Source organism: Sarcophilus harrisii, chromosome 5 (genome assembly GCF_902635505.1).
Source record: "Sarcophilus harrisii chromosome 5, mSarHar1.11, whole genome shotgun sequence".
NCBI classification, from domain to species: Eukaryota; Metazoa; Chordata; class Mammalia; order Dasyuromorphia; family Dasyuridae; genus Sarcophilus; species Sarcophilus harrisii.
The window spans coordinates 14,616,804-14,638,068 of record NC_045430.1 but is presented as its reverse complement, the minus strand read 5'-3'; the positions used below and the strand labels follow the sequence as shown (position 1 = coordinate 14,638,068).

The window sequence follows — 21,265 nt, the reverse complement described above, 5'->3', positions numbered from 1 at the left end:
GGGCAGACTCTCAGTTCCCTTATACTGAATGTTCTTCCTCTCAAGTCAGCCTAGTAAAGCAGTAGTAGTATTGTTTAGTTTTTGTTGCCATGTCAATAGAAATCAATACATCAAAAGTCAAAAATGCAACCCATAATTATGGCTTACCAAAAATCCCAGATATCGGATCATCTGGTATTTATGAAGTTGACTTTTCGATGCAAGAAGGCGACTTGATATGTCTATTTGATTTCACTTAGATTTGGGAATAGCTCCAATTGTAAGAAAGTGTTTCTTTCCATAATGGGGACGGTCTACCTTTTTGCAACTTCTGCCTGTTGTAGTGTGTAGTTAAAAAGAAAGAGGAAGTAAATACTGGTGAGTCCAGCGACAGTGGCAAGAGAATAAAAGGCCATTAAAGGTCTGCTGTAGCCACCTTTTGAACTCAAGAAGCTAAGGTGGCTTAACGGCTGAGAACGCGTCCAAAAAGCTTGGGACCCGGCAGTGGTCCTCAAAGTGTAGTCCAAAGAATTGTTGGGGTCTCTGAAACCCTTTCAAAGGGTCTACAAATTCAAAATTATTTTTTATTTCTAATATAGTAAATAGCCATAAATATAACCCATGTGAACAAAAACTCTTTGAACAGATCGATAGTTTTTTTAACATGAAGATACTGAGAACAAAAGTTTGAGAACCACTGTTACTTAGACCATAAGGAAAAGTAGAAATTCTGTGGCCAAGAAGGAATCAGACTAGAAGATTTTTGAGTAGCCAGGCCTACTAGCAGATCAAAAAAATTGCAAACAGAGAACTTAAAGGGACTTTTAATGGTCATCTAGTCCAATCTTATTGCAACTAAAAAAAAAAAGAAGCCCTAAATTTTGAGACGTTTATCTGAACTTGCACAAATAGGACTGGAGATGGGGAAATTGAGATCCACAAAAATTGACTTGCTCAAACATTACAGATATTAAATGGCCATTGTAATCTGGAGGCCCACAACTGCTCCAGAAGGCAAGACTCCCACTTTTCTCTCAGTGAGGGACTCCTTTTGATTTCCCCAAATTCTTATGGAAGGGGATTGGGTCTGGGGAATGTATGTTACTGGAACTGGTATTGTCCAGTTGGGGGATTCATGTCTTTGCTTCATTGTTCTCAGCAACTCTTCCCAGACCTGTCTCTCCTACAACCCTGGGTACTCATATATGATGGGCTCCAAAAAAGTGAGACTGATTCAATCTCCCATCCTCCCCTCCCTGGAAAGTTTTGAGTTCCCCGATCCTCTCTATGGAGATGAATAGGAGAATGAGGTGAAAATGGAGGAAGGTCTTGACTCTAATCCTTTCATCCATGGCTGAAGGATGGAGGAAGAAAAGGAAAAAGGGAAAGTGAGTGAGCAAAAGAAAACAAAGGTCAGGATTATTTTTGGCTTTTTTATTAACTCATTTTAGGAGAAAGAGCATTCCCTTTTCTTAGAACTTCCTACTTCAAGTTTTTGCTCCGTTCCCCAATTTTCTGTTCCAAAGCCTTCTGCAGATTTAGATCTAAGGCATTCTTCTGATGCCATCGCCCTGAGGAAGAATAAAAATGAGAAGGACCCATTCACAGCTGCTGGAAACAGCTTGGGATCCTGGGCTGGATGGGCCATTTCCCTAAATTGTCCACCAGGTCGATGGTACTAGGCTGTTCTATGATCTTCTCTTGATATGCGTCAGGATTCTGGCCATGGACTCTCTCCTGGGTCTTAGTTCCAAAGTTTTTCTGTCCAAGAGGGCAAGGAAAATCATACAATTTAGAACTGGGGATGGAGCATCACTGATTCATAAGATCATAGATGTGGAGGTTATCAAGGCAAGCCCCCATACCCCTTCATCTTACAGATGAGAAAACCCAGGTTGAAAGATCTAATGCCTTATCCAAAGTCACAGTGGTAATGGGGACCACCCCTGGTTCAACCCTTTATTTTGCAGACAGATTCAGGGAGTTTGAGTGATCAAGATCAAGGTCATTCAAGGTCAGAAACCAGTCATAATCTAGTGGTCTTCCCATTAGATCACACTGTTTTTAATTCATCTATGAACATTCACTCTTAGGAACAATGTCAGTGGGTACTATGTCTGCCATATACTAAGTTGATGCACATCTCTTATTTTGTTGTTATTTTTATTTTTAGAAGAAGAGGGGATAATCCCTTCCCTTTGCCTCCTTCTACCGCCAGAAAGTCCCAAACCCAATCAAACAAAACTATTTATCTTTCTCCAGCCTCCCAACCCCCCATCCTCGAACTTACCAAGGTCATCCGTTTTCCTCCCATGCCAGTGCTGGGGATCCCTCACAGCTCTCTGAAGCACTTCTGCGGTGTAGGAGTCCTTCATTAAGCTCTTTGCCTCCATGGGGGGCCCTGTCAAAACCCCTGGGAAGGTTGGGAGTCGCCAAAATGAAAGTATAGTCAATGGGGAGAAAAGGAAGGAGGGCAGGGAAGATCGGACATCAGCGGATGTCAGAATCTTTAGAGAGGGACCCAGCACCATGGGTGTTAGATTCACCCTAAATTCAAAGGGTGTCTTAGGAAAAAAGGGATTCTGGCCTATTTGAGATAATTGTTCCAGTAACCAGCTCTGCCCCTGAGAGCTTAGCTGGAACACTCCATCTCCAAGATAACCAGAAAAGTCACTCTTATGCCTGATGTAGCCCTTACCACCATATCCCAACTTTTGGTCACCTCCACCAGTCAAGAGAGTCTTCTTTTCTTTCCCATTCAGGTGCCACCTTCTCTAGAAAGCTTTCCTTGATTCTATCTCACCTCTGGTGGAGAGAGATAGCTCCCTTCCTCAACTCCCCCCAAATTGTTTCATCTGGATCTCCCCCTTGCTCCCCCCAACCCCTTCCCTTAACACCTCATGTCAAAGTGATTCCATAGAATCCTAGGATTTAAGTACGGCCTGATCATGCTATAGGGAGGGAAACTGAGGCCCACAGAGGAGGAGGAACTTATGTTCCTCTCATAGGAGAAAGTAAGATGTAGTTTTTCCATCAAGCAGAGTGCCTTGAAAATAGTCGGTTCTTAATTTTTCTTGAAATAAAATTGAAATGAATCTTCTAGGATGACCATGTCCTTTATCAAGAGAATGGGAACCAGACAACTGAATTTCTATTCCCAATATTTCCATTTTCTGACTGTATATCCTTCAGAAAGTTTGCTTTTTCTGAACCTTAATTTCCATCTCTGGATGGAGAGGAAAGCCAGGGACCATATATCCCACAATGCTTTGTGTTGACATCATTCACTGGAAAAGAAGAGAATTCTTGGTGGATTTTCTCTCTCACAAGACTGTCTGATCACATCCATAGTGCAGGGAGGACATGCTTTGATTGAGTAAACATTTTTCCTGAGAACTCGGTTTTCAGAAACATGAGAAATCTGCGAGGGTGGCAAGAAAGGTCTGTGTGATGGCAGGTGGGCCCAAAGATAGTCGGGAGATTGAGAAGGACAGAGATGAAATAGCAGCCATATCCCGACAATGCCAAGGGTCCGGATGCAGTCTGTGTGAGCCAGGATGAAGAGGCATAGAAACAGACAAGCTAGCAATGACTTGAGGAATGGGCTCCCAAGAGGACACTGTGTGCTCACTCCTGGAAGGGACTACACTGAGATTTCTTGCTGATGTAACTAACACCCCACTGTGAGTTTAAGTGATCTCCCCTTCTCCTGCTGTATTGGGGATGGGAGGCACAAAACATCTAGGAATGAATACTAAGAACACTTGCTCCATAATTTACTTCCTGGTTTTACTATGCTCTCTTTCATCCATCCATCCATCCATTCATTCATTCATCCACCTATCTAACTACCTATCTATCCATCTGTCTGTCTGTTTATAATCCATTCCATCCATCCACTCATCTCTCTCTCTCTCCCCCTATCTAATCCATTCATCTATCCATCCATCTATCTTTTTCTTTATCTATCTATCCGTCTGTCTATAATGCAATCAATCCGTCCATTCATCCATCCACCCATCTCTTTTTTCCATTTAATTCATCTAATTTTTCTTTCTCCTTTTTCTTTTTCTATCTATCCATCTGTCTGTCTATCTAATCCATCTATCTAATTCATTCATTCATCCATCTACCTATCTAGCTAGCTTTTTCTTTCTCCTTTATCTATCCATCTGTCTATCTAATCCATTCATCCATCCATCTATCAATCTATTCATCTATCCATCCATCTATCCATCTATGTCTGTCTACCTAATCCATTCATCCATCTATGCCTGTCTACCTAATCCATTCATCTATCTATGCATCTACCTATCCATCCATCCATCCATCCATCAATATTTATAATACATTTGTATATTACATATTGGGAATATATATTTATCTAACAGTTCTGTGTACCTACATTTATATGCTGACATAAATTTCTGTAATATTTATATATACACATATATGTATATACTTTTTCAAATTTTTATGTTATCTGACATGATCTAACAGATACTCTGAGGATAGTGGCTTGAAACAGTGGATCTGTTACATGAGAAACCCAAAAAAGTCTTCGTGTGTCTGAAAATGTTGTGAGATACATCCAGGATTGATTTCTATTTTTTGTGGATTTTTTGAAAAATTACAGGCCATTTAAACCTAAAGCCACCTGTCTAGGGAAAGAATTGGCTAGAAAGGTTTTTTCCCCCTTTTCTAGCATGCATAGTGACAAAGTTTCCCAGTGAAACTCTTATAAGCCAGAAAGATAATTTTAAATTTCTGGAGTATAACACAATATCATTGAAGTTTTGCTGTTTATGATGGAAGTAACATTCTGAAACTTTTATTATACCATGAGCTTCATTGTACTAAGACTTTTAGAATACCCTTTGCACATTGCATATTGGAATACTGGTTGAAATATTTTCCATTGCTACTTAAAATGGAGGAAATGGTGCATGGGAAAAGAGTGTGGGGAAAGGATGATTAATAAAGCATTAATTTTTAGAGGGGTTATTGATTGAGATAAATCAAAGACCTTTGATTTCCAATTTTACAGTATGGGAATGCTTTCCCCCAATGCAGATGATATCCCATTGATCATTTTTACAGCCTTAGAAAGCTTTAACCTTGAGCCCAAGAGCCTTGCCTGTAGCAACATAATGAGTGTCTGAAGTCTTGACTCCATGTCAATGTTGCACTTGTTACGCCATGATGCATCCGTTATGAGGATGTGAAAAAAGAATTTACAGGACATTGAGTGAATGTCAACTATTGACCAAAGTATCTAGAAAGTGAAAGCTACATTGTGTGTGCTGAATCAGACAGTGAGCTGTACCAACATACACTTATGGTTCTTACAGTATTGGACACCTTCCCTCATGTTTTTGTATTTCAGTTGTTTCAGTGTCTCTTTGTAACCCTATTTGGGGTTTTCTTGGCAAAGATCCTGGAATGGTTTGCCATCTTCTTCTCCCGTTCATTTGATAGATGAGGAAATTGAGGCAAGCAGGGTTACAAAGCTGGGAACTAGATGAGATCATATTTGAACTCAGGGAAATGAGTCTTGCTGACTCCAGACCTGGCACTTGTGCTACAATCTCACTGCCCACATCAGGCTTTTCTGTATAGTAATGGAGGCTGAAATTCTAGCTGGTTGGTGACATGACAAATCCAATCAAGACAGATTGCTAATCATAATTAAGAAAACTAATCAAGAGATGTTGCTGGATTATTATCTATCCAATCAGATTTTATCCACATTGGCTCTGAAGACTGAGCAGGTCAAGTAAGTTCAGCAGTCAATGAACTGGGGTGAACACCATTTTCAGTAACCAATGTCTCTTTTATGGTAATTATCTACAAGGAACTGAAAATTGAAAGCTTTAGGACTTTTTTGGGGGGGAGGTGGAGGGGTGCTTCTACAGTCCCAATACCAGGAGAAGAAACCAAGAAACCTTTGAGTAACTTATTAGAAGATGAAAGAGGAATAGTGGAGAGTTGTAGTGGAGAGTTGCAAGGGAATAAGGCAGGAAAACATAGGGATCATGTCTCTGCAGTGAACCCATCTTAACCTCATGTTTCCCTCAAAATTCAGAGTCTCTGGGTCATGATGCTTGAGATTTTGGAGTCCCCGGGTCATGATGCTTGAGATTTTAGACTTACATGAAGACTTGGGTTCAATTCCTGCTTCAGATACGTATTAGCTGGGAGATCTTTGACAAATCCCTTCAGCTCCCTTGGGCACAATTTCTTCATTTGGAAAATGAAGGAGATCTACTTAATGATCACTGAAGATCCTATATTTGAAAAGCTGTTCAGAAGGAAGATAAAGGCTCCATATCTGTGAGGCAGATGGATAGGAGACTGATCAAGTGAGCAAAGCATTGATATATGGTGAATCGCCATAGATACAATCTAGTAGTGAGACAAGAATAATTAGCAATTGGCTACTTGGAGCTGATACATCTAGTGACTTAAAGAGACAAAGATGGTGGACAGAGACAGATTAAAAACCTGGTTTCAAGATATTGACCTCTCTTCAGATATGTATCTCTCTCCAAGACAAAAAGAGAAATTAGTTCAAATCATTAAAATCCCCCTAAAAGAGGACAAGTCTGTTAGAAAATGGAATAATGGGCAGAGCCCAAGAAATAATGAAAATGTCTGGAACCTGGGTTCAAGCACTTCACTTTGGGAACAGGACAAAAGGAATTCAGCCAAAGAAGATGACCTGCATCTTACTACTAGACTAGAGATGACAAACCAGCTGCATACCGGCCCCATGCCATTAGCGTGTCCTCCAGTGCTGTCAGAAGCAGATAAAATGCAATTGGGAAATATTTAACAAAACAAATAAAAGTGCAACAGACCTGCAACACTAATGCGTTGTTGGTTGGACTTGTGGTCTGAACCAACCATTCTGGAAAGCAATTTGGAATCTATGCCCAAAAGGCTATAAAACTGTACATGTCCTTTGATTCCATAGTCTCATTACTGGATCTGTACCTCAAAGAGATCATAAAAAAGGGAAAAGGAACCACATATACAAACATATTTGTTTTGTGGTGGCAAAGAATTAGAATTTGAGGGGATGCTCATCAATTGGAAGATGATTGAAGAAATTGTGGTATATGAATATTATGAAATACTACTGTGCTGTATGAATAGGACGATTTCAGAAGAGCCTGGAAAGACTTAGATGAACTGATGCTGAGTTGAAGTGAGCAGAACCAGGAGAACAGTGTGTGAAGTAACAACAACATTGTGCAATGATCAACTTTAATAAAACTTAGCTCCTCTTAGAGATACAATGATCTAAGACAATTCCAAAAGATTCAAGATAGAAAATTCTATCCACATCCAGAGAAAGAACTATGGAGTCTAGATGCAGATCGAGGCATTCTATTTTTGCGCTTTTTTTTTCTCATGGTTTTTCCCTTTTGTCCAGATTCTTCTTTTACAACATAACTAATGTGGAAATATGTTAAATATGAGATTGTACAAGTATAACCTAAATCAGATTGCTTACCATCCTGGAGAGGAGCAATGAGGGAGAAGGGAGAAAAAATCATAACTCAAAATCTTATAAAAGTGAAGACTTTCTTTACATATAATTGGAAAGAATAAAATATTATGAAGTGGTGGGGTGTAAGACAATATTGCCCATAACTAATGTTAGAAAGATCTGAATTCAAATCCAGCCTCAAACTATGTGACCTTGGGCAAGTATAATTAACTTAACCCTGACTGCCTCAGTTTGCTCATCTGTAAAATGAATTGGAGAAGGAAATTGCAAACCCCTCCTGTATCTCTGCCAAGAAATGGGGTCATGAAGAGTCAGACATGACGGAAATCACTTAACAACAATAATATTCCCAGAATATTTCCATAGTGTGGCTGGGATTGGGGAGATGGGAATCTGGAATTGTCCCCAGTGGAAAGATTTTCATGACAGTATAATGTATTGTGCGACAATGCTTCTCAGTTTTTGCATCCCAAGAAAATGAAATTAAAATGTACCCCAAGGGCTGCCTTAAAGGGCAAAAAAAAGAACTCTTGGTCCTCAAGTGGCTAAAATTTGCATTGAGGATTGAGGTGGGATATGATGAAGGAAAGATAAAATGATTTCAGCTGATTAGCTTTGGCATTGAGGGGCTGTTATGGGCCAATCTGACAGAAGGTGAGCTTTAGTTATTTTTATTTCTTTTCCTAGCTGAGCTAATCTCCTCCTCCTCTTGCAACTGTTCTCCCCTGTTACTCCCTGACCTAGTTCACTCAGTAGTTAGGACCCAGAAGAACCATAAATACCCCTCTCCCCCACCCCAAAAACTTGCCATCAATTGAGAGGAGAGATATAAGACAGCTGGAACATCTCCTTTGGTTGGGAAAACTGAGATACCAGGATACCAGTATAGCTGGAAAGGCTACCTTATTTAAGATAGGGGAGAGAGAAGCTCTCCACATCCCTGATAGATTCCTGTCTTAATATTTTTGCTTTCTTGATGCTATATTCGGTTTTTTTTTCCCCCTTTTTTCTTTCCAAAGCTACTGAAGATTGCAAGTGCTGTCAATGCCCTATAAATTTCACACCCTGGAGTAAAGCCCTAGTTACCCAGGCCTAGTTATGACTCTGGATCCAAGTCTCCTATATGACCTCCCCTCCAATCTTACATTTAAACACCCACACCCACACACACCCACACACACCCAACTTGTTGATCTCATTTCTAAGAAAGCACTGAACTGAAAAGAATGAGTCATAAGGCTTTTTTTTAGACAGCTGAGGTTTGGCCGACTGATAGGAGAAGATTAAAGGGAAAAATCAAAGGGAAAGTTATAATACTCAAGTTGGAATTATCAGACCCAAGTTCAAATCCAGTCTCTGCCATTTACTACCTGTGTGACCTCAGAGTAAATATTTGACCCTCAATGGTCCTCAGTTTTCTTATGGGTATTAGTTCTCTTTTATGGATTAAATGGACTCCAGGGTCTCTATATTCTAAGTCTGTGATTCTACAATCCTAAGATTTCAAATCACTTATCTTCCCTTTGCTTCGTTTTACTCATCTGTAAAATGAGGGACTGACTTTCTAAGTCCTTTCATTTCAAAGTCTATGACTTTCAGTCTCCCCATCTGAAAGTTATCATCCTTTGTAAAAACCATACTAATTTTCACCAACCAACCATCTACAACTAAGGAGTGTCTCCCTTTTAAAGACCACCTTCCTTGATTTACCTGAAAACCTGGGGAAATGAAATTAAGCAAAGTCAGTTTTTGATCCCAAGGAACGCTGGATTTGATAACAACTCCGGGATTGGATCTGGGCCCTACTACTTATTAGACATGTGGCCCTGTAATCAATTGTCTATAGGCTTCAATTTCCTCATCTGGAAAATGAGGGGTTTGGGCTAAGTGATCTCTTAGGTTCTTTCCAGATTTTAAATCACGTGATTCCAATTAAAACCCCTATTTTCATGGCAAAAACCTTCCTCAACCAGTCGGTTAACAAACATTTATTATATTATATGCCAAGCACTGAGCTAAGGGGTGGAAATATAAAAATAGGCTAAAACAGGCCCTGCCCTCATGGAACTTACAATCTAATCAAGGACACCACCTGCAAACAACTATGTATAAACCAGATCTAGACAGGATAAATGGGAGATGATCTCTGAGGGAAGGCAGTAGGATTGGCTTGGGAGGGGGAGATCTCTTTAAAATTGGTGCCCTTTGAGCTGAGATTTGAAGGAAGCCCACTAGAGAGACTACTCCAGGAATTAGGAACAGCAAGACTAGCATCACTAATGGGTGGCTGTGGGGAATGAGGAGCACCCCTCTCTTGCTTGTTGCTATGAGCCTGGAAAAAAGGCAGCTTTGAGAGGGTCGCAAAAGATGGGGTAATGTTAAAGGTCACTTTTAATGGGGTGATCAGTTCCTCCATTTGTCCTATTTCGTATTCTGCCTTAAGGTTATGACCATCCCCTCTTAATGATTGAGATAAAGGTGTTATAGACATTCCTTAATGTCATTAGAATATCAGTAACCTCCATCTATGAGGCTATCCCCACCTAGGTCTCTGCATTATGTCATTGTTAATGTTATTCCATAAAAGGCTTGCTGTCCCAGTACTCAGGGCTAGACTCTTTGAGATGATAATCTCGTCTAGCCCTGGGATCCATTGGTCCCAGTATTTCTCTCCATTTAATAAATTATTGAATTGGTCTCTAATCTCTGTCTTGCTCAGTTTCTTTTAACATTACAATGGATGGAAAGTCTTCAGAGTAAAAGCTAGATTTCATTGAGCATCAGAAGATAGAAGGAACATGAGGAAGAGATTTAAGATGGGAGAAATGAATGGAATTTATTAAAAATTTCAAGGGGTTCCAGTGAGCAAAGTGGAAAAGGAGGAGCTGTTAGAGAGGCAAGAGAGGGGCTGGGGAAGACTACTATGAGAGATGACCCAATGGCTATTCCATAACTGGTCCTAGGTAAATCCACTGCTAACAATCCACAGGTAGTCAGGTGATCTATTGAATCTATTCCATAGCTGGTACTAGGTAAATCCACTGCTAACAATCCCCAGGTAGTCAACTAATCTAGTGATTCTTTTGTTCTGCCTTTTCTTTATAACCTCAGCACTTAGCATAATGCCTGGCCCATAATAGGTGCTTAATAAATGCTTCTTGCCATCACTTATTTTGAAACATTAGAGCTTCAAGCAATCTTAGACATCATTTAGCCCAAGCTGTTCATTTTCTATGGGAGCAAACTGAGCTCGAGAGAAATGATTTGCTGAAAGTCACTGGCTGGCTAATGTGGTCTGAGTAAAAACTATGCACCAGGGGGATGACTAGGAGAAAGGCATGATGTTATGGGACCCTAGTGGGTGGTAGCTCAAGGGCTTAGCAAGGAAGCAGACCAACTCAGGTGTCTGGCATTCTACCTGGTTAGTGGGGAATGAGAAAACTTGGACAGGACCCCTGCTGCCTTTTTTTTTTTTTTTTACCTCCAAAATCAAGGATCAAATTGTATATATTTGATACTCAGATTTCAATGATTGCTTTCCTTTGAATTATTTTTTTATTTTGTGTATTTAAATATGTATCTCTGAGAACAAGCCTGTAAGGCTTCACTGGACTGACCACCTAAGGGAACATCCCATAGATTTCTCCAGCCCAGTATGTAAAAAAAGAGGGGTAAACAGAGTCCTTAAGATTTAAATGCATCCTATTGCATCTTCAAAACAACCCGGTGAGATAGGTGCATATTATATGTCCATTTTACTGAAGAGGAAACCGAAACCTAATTAACAAGTACTACTTGTTACTACTGCTAAGTACCGAAGACAAGATTTGAATCCAAGCTATAAGGTATCACAAGATGCAAAACTACAAGGGAGGGTGTCTTAGTGAGTCAGTTTTAAATATTTAGATGCAAAAGAGATTGTCTAATCTCTTTGCATTCGCATTTGACATTTTGACCGATGAGGAAATTGCAGCTCAGAAGGTTTAAGTAATTGCCTAAGGTCACACAGGAAGCAGTAGAGATGATTTCTATCACACTTCACACACACACAAACTCACACGTAGTTTATGGGTCAAAGTCAGAATTTGAATCTAATTCAGGATTTTCTTCTTGCTATTCCCTCTTTATGAGTAAAATCAGTGAATAAGGGTCAATAAATGGAGAGCAAGACTGTATTCTGGGCTTCATCATTTCTTACAATTTTATAACCCAGGAAGGACCCAAGAATTGCAAAGGTCAGAGCAGCACAGGACCTTGTAAGGATTCTGACATCATAGAATTAAAACAGGATTGGACCTCCGAAACCATATGGCCTAATCTCATATTTTATAGATGAGGAAACAGACCAGTAGCATCAAAGGCAGCATTTGAATCCATATCTCTCCTGTCTCCTGCTAGCCTTGTGTATGTAATATATATGCATAATATGTTTGTGTTATACATGTTACATATAAATATCCTATGATATAAAAATATATTTTATAATGAAATCGGAGAGAAGCTTAGAATAATGAATATTTGAGTTGAAAAGGGCCTCAGAACATGGGATGTCAGAGCTGGATGAGGTTTTAGAACAGGAAATGTCAAATCTGGGAGGAAACTTAGAACAGGGAATGTCAGAGCTGAGAGGAGATCTAGAACATGGGATATCAAAGCTGGGAAGGGTCTTAGAAAAGGGGATGTCTAGAGTTGGATGGGGCCTTAGAATAGGAAAGGCTGAGAGAAGGGACCTTATAATACAAAATATTAGAACATAGAATGTAAAGCTATGAGAGATCCTTCCATAGCTTGCTCACATTTTATTTGTTCTCATTTCAGGTGGGTGAGAAGTAACTTTTCCAGGTTGATAAAAAGTTTGAAGTAGAACCAACATAAGGATCTAGGCCTTCTGTTTCCAAGTAAGACTTCATTTTCCTTTGTACTAAATTTGGTTTCCGAACAGGCTCGAAAGCTTGGTCCTATTGATAGCTATAATAACCAGACATATTGTGAGTTCAGTGAGATTGGTCAAATTCAGAATCCAATTTGGATTTTTTAAGGAGCATCTTGAAATGTATGATATTTTTGGTCCTTTGAGTGACAAAACTGAATTGAATTTTTTTGTTTTGTTTTGTTGCTGAGGCAATTGAGATTAAGTGATTTGCCCAGGGCCACACAACTAGGAAGTGTTGAGTGTCTGAGGCCAAATTTGAACTCAGGTCCTCCTGACTTCTGGGCTCGTCTTCTATCCACAACACCAACTAGCTGCCCCCTGAATTGAATTTTAAAGGTCTGTAGTTTCAAGGTTGTATCTGTTCATCCGTTGTTGAACATCTCAAGACTATCATGCTCCACATGATTTATATGGATGGTCTTGGGGAGTAATTGAGGTCTTCAAACTTCATTCTCAAGTAAAGAAATTTCAAACGATAAGCTGAGTTGCTCTGAGCCCATCCAACTCTTGTTGACTTCTGGGTATATTTAAAAGAGGAATATATTTAGAAATAGGGAAATGAGAATCATGCTGACCTTTACCCTGACCAGACTCCACAGCCAGAGTAGTGAATTCACAACTGGGTGACATTTTAGGAAGGACACTGGGCCTAGCGAGAAGTAAGAACCCAGTACAGACAGGGGATGGTGTTATATGGACATCAATTTTGAAGAAATTGGGCATATTTGACCTGAAAATAAGAAGACTGAAGCAATTGAAGGAGCAGGAAGGGAAGGGGGAGCGCTATCATTGTTTCAGAACATCTGGTCATCTTGTGGATGATGAGGACTCTTTTGCTTGGCCCAAGAAAACAGAACCAGAACCAAGAGGCAAAGTATGCAAAGATTTCAGCTTGACGTCAGGAAGGAATTCCTAATAATTAGTGCTGTCCCCAAATGGAGCAGGCTGTCCTGGGAGATGTGGGCTTCCCTTCATTGGAGGTCTTCTGGAAGACATTGGATAACTCTTTTGTTGGGCCGTCACAGAAGGGAAGCTCGTTGGCCACTGACGTGCCTTTTGAAGCTGAGATTTTGTGATTCTCCATGAGCAGGAGGGATGGGATAAGGAGGAAAGATTAGCCAGGACTACTCAGATGAGCCCTCTCAAGCAGAGGCTCCTAAAACAAGCTCTTTTATGCTATAAACAAAAGAGAACCAAGAACATGGAACAGTCTACGTGAGGTGACACTGAGGATATCGAAGTGACTGCATTTTGGGAATGGTGTTTAGCTGTACTCTTGTACAGGCCGTTGGCGCTAGAACTAAGGAGACAGGATCAAGCAGCCAGTCAATATGCATTTATTACGCACCTACTATGTGCTAGGTCCTGGGGCTGCAAAGCCAAAGCCAAAACCACTCCTGCTCTCAAGAAGCTTACAATCTAGCAGGGGAAGAGGGAGGTCAGGAAAGTCAGGTTTGTGATCTTTGATAGAACAACCTTCCTAGCTTTGGGGAGTTACGACAGAAACTTAACTCAATATTATGAGGAGCTGAAGGTGGTACACTCTAAGGAAAGGTTAAATTTACATTTAACAGGGATCAATAATAATAATAATAATAAGACCTCATATTTATTTGAACCTGGATAGGTACTATAAATATAATTCTCCTCCCTTTACCAAAAAAAAAAAAAAAAATACTTGAACAGGGATTAGCTATCCCACTATTATCCCTAATTCTGGGTCCAATTATGCTTCTAACTCCAATTCCCTGTTTCTAATTCTCCCCCAATTAGCTTTTCTAATCCAAATTCCCTGTTTCTAGTTCTCCCCCAACTAACTTTTTTAATCCAAATTCCCTGTTTCTACTTCTCCCCCGACTAGCTTTTCTAACCCAAATTCCCTGTTTTTAATTCTCCCCCCAACTAGTTTTTCTAACCCAAATTCCCTGTTTAATCTTGCTTTCTCCACTTGAATCAATCATTTCTTTTTCTAGGAGAGCTCTTTTCAAGCTCTTTCTGCCTCTGAATCTGCTTACTCTAATTTTACGTAAACACTACTAACAAAGCTGGTTATATGCTCTGGCAGCAGCCCATGGTCATTTAACTCAATTCCTTAACTATCTATTGTGGGCAAGGGGAGACGTTACTCTGCTGGTTTCTGAAAATACCTTCAAGGAGTCTCTTGCCTTCAAGGAGTCTGGTGGGTGTATGTGTGTGTTAGGGATGGGGAGGAAGGGAAAAGAGAAAATTAGGAGTATGGAATCATGGGAGGACTAGAGACAGGTTCAGTTTATAACTGGGAGCGGGAATGCTAGACAGGGAGGGAGTCTGAACATTTGGAAAGAGGAGACACAGCGACCCATAAGCTTTAGAGTATTTATGGCTCTATATTATATTCTAGGACAGGAGAAGAATGATGAGGTTCAAAAATCAGAATGGCAAGAGAGGCCATTTTTGCCTGCCAAACTCTGTGGGGCTTACGTAGTTTTTGGGAAGGTCAGGAAGGTGAGTGACTTTTGGTTTCCAGAAGCCCAGTTGTATCCCAAAAGCAAGATACTTAGCGTGGCGCTGCTGGATAATGGGAAGCTCTGGCAGGCGGGCCCTGGAGGCTGGGAGCATAAGCAGATCAAATCACCGGAGCCGAGCCATAAGTCAAACAAGAGAACCGAGGAGGTGAACAAAACAAGACCGAGCATCAGACCCAAGCCGAGGTCATAGGGCCAAGGCTAGGGCTGGTTCTAGAGCATCGTGCTACCCAGAACCTTGGGCACACGATCCTCTGAAATCCCACAGGACTGCTCACTGTGAGGGAGCCCCTAAGGGCCTTGGAGGGTCCGAGGACATACATACAGTGACTCCTTCATTGGGTTTTTGGAACAGCCCAGTGAAATCATCAGTCTAGATGAACTAGGCAGCAGGTGACCAGTCAGGGCCTTTGGAGGGCAGTGCCTTCTCTGAAACTTAGAAAGTTCTTGGGACACGAGGTTATTGTTGACTTATTCAGCCAAACATGTATGGGAGGGAAGATCTGAACTCTGGACTTCCTGATTCTGAGGCATGCTATCTGTTACACCATAATGCCAATGCATGCTGTCAATGACAAATAGACTCATTGTTAGAATGCAAAATGTTAGAGCTGGAGGGTTCTTGGGGAATGGGATATCGGAACTGGGAGGGTCCTTAGTACATGGAGTGTCAGATCTGGGAGAGACAGAATAGAGAAGGTGAGAGCTGGGAGAGACTTAGAACATGGAGTGTTAGATCTGGAAGAGATTTTAGAATAGAGAAGGTGAGAGATGGGAGGGTCCCCAGAACATAAGAGTGTTAGATCTGGGAGAGACAGAATAGAGAAGGTGAGAACTGGGAGGAAGCTTAGAACATGAATTGTTAAATCTGGAAAGAGATTTTAGAATAGAGAAGGTGAGAGCTGAGAGGAAGCTTAGAACATGAAATGTTAGATCTGGAAGAGATTTTAGAATAGACGTGATGAGTGGGAGAGTCCTTCAAGTAGGGAATGTCAGAGATTAGAAGGAACTTAGGAAAATGAATGCAGAGCTGGGGAGGGAATTAGAATATAGAATGTTACAAGCAGAAGGAACTGTGAGGAATCATTTTGTCCAATCCCCTAATTTTACAAATGAGGAAACGGCCTGAAAGAGTTTTAAGGACAGGTTAAGGATTTCTTGTCCACACAGAACCCCACCCTCTACAGCCTCAGTATGGCTATCGGGGGTGATTTAAGGGGACAATTGGACCAGTGACTGGGGAGCACTAGATAGGGGTTGGACCATGAGTAAGACAAGCAGGGAAAGGGAGAGTTGAGATGTGTTTGTGAACATTGAGAGTGTCTTTTCTGGGAAAAGACTGACAAACCCATTTTGAAATAATCTCTGGGAATAATTGTTAATAGAATCACTAACTACATAGTCAAAGAAACTGCTGATGAAAGATATGGTTTCCCCCACATCCCACAATGAGAAAGTGGCAGATGGCAAATGAGAGTAAGTCTAGCCACTTTGGGGTCAGTGGTCTTTCAGTCACACTGGTCATTCTCATCCATGATAACCTGGGCTCGGGAGATCACAGATCAAAGTGCTTACACAGCCCATATTCCCATGACGATGACTTTTAGGGAATACTCTATGGCTTTCTTTTTTTTTTTTTTTTTTCCCTCTTGCCCCACCCCTCACCCCATTTGCTTCTTTTCTTACCCCAATTATAACCACCCTCTGACCTTGGAATATGTTGGATCTCATATTGTATCCCAGCTCATAATAATCTGCAAATGGTGAGTTTTCCATGGAATTCTGAGAAGGCTTGCTCACACGGCTGCTCACCCGCTTCTGTCCCTCGATCACTTCACATAGGGCCCTTCGAGCCTGGGAAGAAGGTAGCTCAGAATGTCATACCCAGCATCTCCCTGGGAACTGCTTCCAGTTTCAGGCTCCTCCTGTTCTGACATTTCCTATTCTGAGGATCCCTCCTCCATCTCTAACATTACCTCTTCTAAGTTCCCTCCCAGCTTGGACATCCCCTGTTCTAAGGTCCCTCCCAGCTCAGACATGCCCTGTTCTAAGCTCCCTCCCAGCCCCGACACCCCCTGTTCTAAGCTCCCTCCTAGCCTTGAAATTCCCTGTTCTAATGACCCTCTAAGCTCTGTCATTCTCTCTTCTAAGACCCCTCCCACTTCTGTCATTCCCTGCTTGAATGTCCCTTTAAACGTTGACATTTCATGCTCCAAAGTTTTACAAGAGGTCCCTTAATTGCCCCCCCCCCCCCCATTGATTCTCAGTGCTCCCATTCTACCCTGTCCAGACCAAAGGGTACCACCATAGGGCTACATACCTGCTCTTCAGTCACCAGCTGATCCACTGTGTTGCTCCCAAACTTGTGCCGGATGTTGTTGGGGATGCAGCTGGGAGTTCTGCCAAGCCTACCAACCTGGCACTCAATGATGGGGCTGCTGTCCCTTTCGGGCTTGAACACCTTGCCCTCCTCTGCTCCACTGGAAGAATGCAGCTCCTCTTTTGAGCTCATCTTACTTGACTTAGAGGAGCCTCTTGACCAAATTTTCCTGGTGGTGATTGGTTCCTGGTTTGGGCTAACCCTCCCCTCAGATGACCCAGTACTCAACCTTGCTTCCCCAGAATGAGTTGTCCCCAGCCGGCTGCTACTTTTCGTACTGCTGTCTCTTGTTGGGGGAGACCCTGGAGGAGGTGATTCATTCTTGGGTTGGAATTGGTCCGCGGGAGTCCTGGATCCTTTCCCGAATTGACGGCCATTGTCTTTCTGGAGCAACCTCTGGTTGTTTGTTGGAGGCCTGGACCCATGGGCCACACCTATAGGTAATTGAGAAGTAGGGACAAAGACAGAAAAGTAGAGAGCCAAGCAGATGAAGATATAAAATGGGGAGAAGATAGGGTATAGAGAGAAAAGGAGATAGGAACAGATAGGAGAAAAGGCATTCAAGAGAGAAGGAAAAAGAGAAGGGAAAGAAAGGAAAAGAAATGACATAGAAGACGAAATAAAGAATGAGAGAAAAGGGAGAAGAGTAAAAGAGAAAGGAAGGGAAAAGAGAAGGGAGAAAGAAAGAATTAGAGTAAGAATCTCAGTGGTAGACATCTCAGTGGCTATCTAGTCCAACCTGCACCCGGCTAAGACCCCATTCTGCAAACTCACCAAAAATTGATTTTCCAACTTTTGCTGGAAGACTTCCTGTGAAAGTGAGCTTATTACACGACCTGATATTAGGGCTACAAAGTTTTTCCTTATACTGCCTCCAATATGCCTTTCTGCAACTTTTGATGTATTAATCAAGGATTTATTTCTATTCCAGACAAGGGGATGATGACTTCAACTATTAAGTGGCAGGTTCTGGATTTGATGGCTAGTCTAGTTGTACCTTCCACTGAATCCCTTCTGACATGATCCAATATTGAGTAACCATCCTATATACCCAAGGCTTGAGCTATGTACTAGGGGGTGATGAAGAGAAAAGACTCTGGGAGATCTATTAGACTTTTCTTATTAAACTAGATCCATGGGGAGGGAGGGAACTAATCAAAGGACTTGATGATCCAGGACATCCCGTTCATTTGTCAAGTTCCTTTGTCTAGGAAATAATAGTGAGCAAACTTTTGGTTTTTGAGGCTGAATTATCCCAGAATGTCCCTGTAATCTTAGAGCAAGCCATTCCTGGCCAGTCCCAAAGTCTTTCCTCTCTTTAGGAAGGCCTGAGTGAGGTGAGGGGCATTATGGATTTTGTATGTACAACCCACTAAGCTCCGTGACTCAAGTGATCTGGCCAAGTTTAGGCCATTTCTGCAACATCCCCATCTCTCACAGCAAGAATCTGCTGCTTGTCTACACCTTTCCTCTTGCCTATACCATCTTACCTGCTCCTCCTTTTCCTGTGTCCTTTACATCCAGATTCAAATCCTGTCAAGGACAACAAGAAAATGACAAATTGGTACAAAGAACCCACACTTCTATAGCAATTGGAAGGAGTGGAAAAAAGTCTAGAGTCAGGAGGACCAAAGTTTAAATCTAGCCTTAGACACTTTTGACCCCATTTGACTCTCTGGGCAAGTTATTTGGTCTCTGTCTGACTCGGCTGTAGAAAGTGAGGAGAATAATAGCACTTACCTCTCCCAAGGGTCACTGTGGAAATTAAGTAAGACAATATTTGTAAAGAGCTTAGCCAGTACGCGGAAAACTTGCTCCCTTCCCTTAAAGTTTCTCCAACACTTCATGACATTTCTATGTAAATATTGTTACTTCCCATTTTACAGATGAGAAAAGGGAAGTAAGATACCTGTAGCTATTTAATTAGTTAAGTATTGCCTCGGAGATTCACATCTTGGAATCTTAGCTCCCAGCCCCATTTAATCCTCTGTGTGTGTGTCTCTCTACTTTATCTATATCTTGTCTCTTTCTGTCTGTCTCTCCTCCTCTCTCTGTCTCTGTCTCTCTCTCTCCCCCTTCATCCCTCCCTCCTCTCTCTCTCTCTTTCTTACACACACATACACACACACACACACAATGGGACTTTTCCCTTGAATAGCCAATTTTCTCTCTCTGCCCATTTCTCCTATTTTTCCTTTCTTTCCCTTCTCATTATATATAATCCCTCACCACCTCCTGCTACATTGCCTGTCTCCCCTCGGCCGCATCACCCCTGACCACAAATAAATATTCCTAAAATGCCCTTGCTTGATTTGGAGATGAATTGAGCCAAATTCTTTCAGAGATGACACCGTACCCTTTGCCCCCGTACCCTAACATCTTTAGCTTGGGCCAACATTTCCTCCCCTGAAGTTTGGACTTCAACATTGATTAACTTTCTAACAAAGTTTAGCTGGGTAAGAACAATGGGAGGAACATGTCAGAATCAACTGTGAAAGAGAAAACTATCCCTTTTCTATTCCTAAATTGTAGAAAGGAGGAGTTAGCATGAGGTGACCGAGAAATACCCTTTTCAAGGTTCAGTGTTAACGAGGAAGGCTTATGAAGAAAGGAAAGGTGAGAGTCCCAGAGCAGAATCCAGACAGAGGCCTCCTAGCCTGGCTTTTGACCTTGGGACTCTTAATTCAGTTTAAAAAACCCAAGACTCAAAGATTCCTAATGAGACCAAACCGGTTGCATCCCCAACACGGTGGAGTTTTATGGGATTTAAGGAAGCTCATTTTTTTGTCTCCCACCACCTTTGTGTGGAAAGTCCCGCTACTAACCACTGTCTCAACTGGTTCCTTTGTAGAGACCCAGACCTCTTCTCAAATTTTCTTTACAAGAGCCTGTTTCCTGTAGTATCTGGACTTGGAATTAGCAGCTCATGTTTGACCATTGACTGATTATCTGTAAGATCTTGGACCAGATTAACTTTGGGCTTTGTTGCACTTTGTTTCTTCTTAAAAATAGGGATTTGGACCAAAAGATTTCTAAAGTCATTTACCATCCATGGTCATTGTGAGTATCAGATGAGATAATTGTGTCATCTGGTTTAGCACAGAGCTAGGCGCATAGTAGGTGCCTAAATCTATGCTTGTTTTCTGTCTTCCCTTCTAGATCTAAAGGTCTCTGATTTTGTCCTGGGCAGCATGTATTAGGTTTCAGATTCATTTCCTCCTCCAACAGACTAGGCTGTTGCCCAACCTTAGAGTACCACCTGGTGGCCAAACTCAGCCCAACCAATGAGCCACTGCCCCACCCTACTCCAAGCAAGGGACATTTTCAGAAGCAAGCATTTACTGTGAGACAGGGAAACTCCCACATTTTCACCCAAACCCGATGCTGGGAATGTAGCCTCTCCTGATGGTTACCTCTTAAAATCCCTCATCTTTTTTTAAGACTCACCTCAAAAGCTTCCTTTTTATAAAAAGCTTTTCTATTTTTACTCAATCAATAAGCATTTATTAAACACCTACTATATGCCAGACTGTACTAAGCATAGGGAATACAAAGATCTCCCAGAGCTCACAATCTGATGTGAGTTAATACACAGCATTAGTTCCACCTCAAACAAAATTCAAAGAGCACACTACAATCCTTTGGCCTCTTACCACACCCACTTCAAGGCTTTTGAATTTATTTTTTTAATTTTGATTGTCAAATTCTTTTCTTCCCTCCAGCCCTTTCCCCATCCACTGAGAAGGTAAGCAATATGATATCAACTATACATGTGAAAACATGCAAAACCTGTTTCCATATTAGCCTTTTCATGAGGCTTTTCCCAATTTCCCACCCCACCCCGCAAACTACTATTGCTTTTTCTAACAAAATTACAGTTTATATTCGGCATTTCTTTCCTTTCTTCTTTTACGTGCTATCTTTTTCTTTTTTTCCTTCCTTCCTCCCCTCTC

At 41.4% G+C, this 21,265-nt stretch overlaps 1 protein-coding gene across 7 annotated transcripts in view; it reads right to left on the bottom strand.

Moving 5' to 3' along the window:
- Window positions 1-1,398: 1,398 nt before the first annotated feature.
- The window catches only part of TEX33 (testis expressed 33), a 39,480-nt gene continuing 19,613 nt past the window's right edge, over window positions 1,399-21,265 (bottom strand). For 2 of the 7 annotated variants that reach the window (XM_003771123.3, XM_012550649.2), the window contains exons 3-7: window positions 18,803-18,845; window positions 17,253-17,746; window positions 16,642-16,786; window positions 2,270-2,392; window positions 1,399-1,550 (exon numbers count right to left, since the gene is read on the bottom strand). In XM_003771123.3, coding sequence (XP_003771171.2) covers window positions 1,462-1,550; window positions 2,270-2,392; window positions 16,642-16,786; window positions 17,253-17,746; window positions 18,803-18,845 — 894 coding nt within the window. In that variant the 3' untranslated portion in view covers window positions 1,399-1,461. Of the gene's footprint in view, window positions 1,741-2,269; window positions 2,393-14,131; window positions 15,017-16,641; window positions 16,787-17,252; window positions 17,747-18,802; window positions 18,846-21,265 lie in introns of those variants that run through there. The other 5 variants (XM_031940871.1, XM_031940872.1, XM_031940869.1 and 2 more) reach the window with 5 other exon arrangements.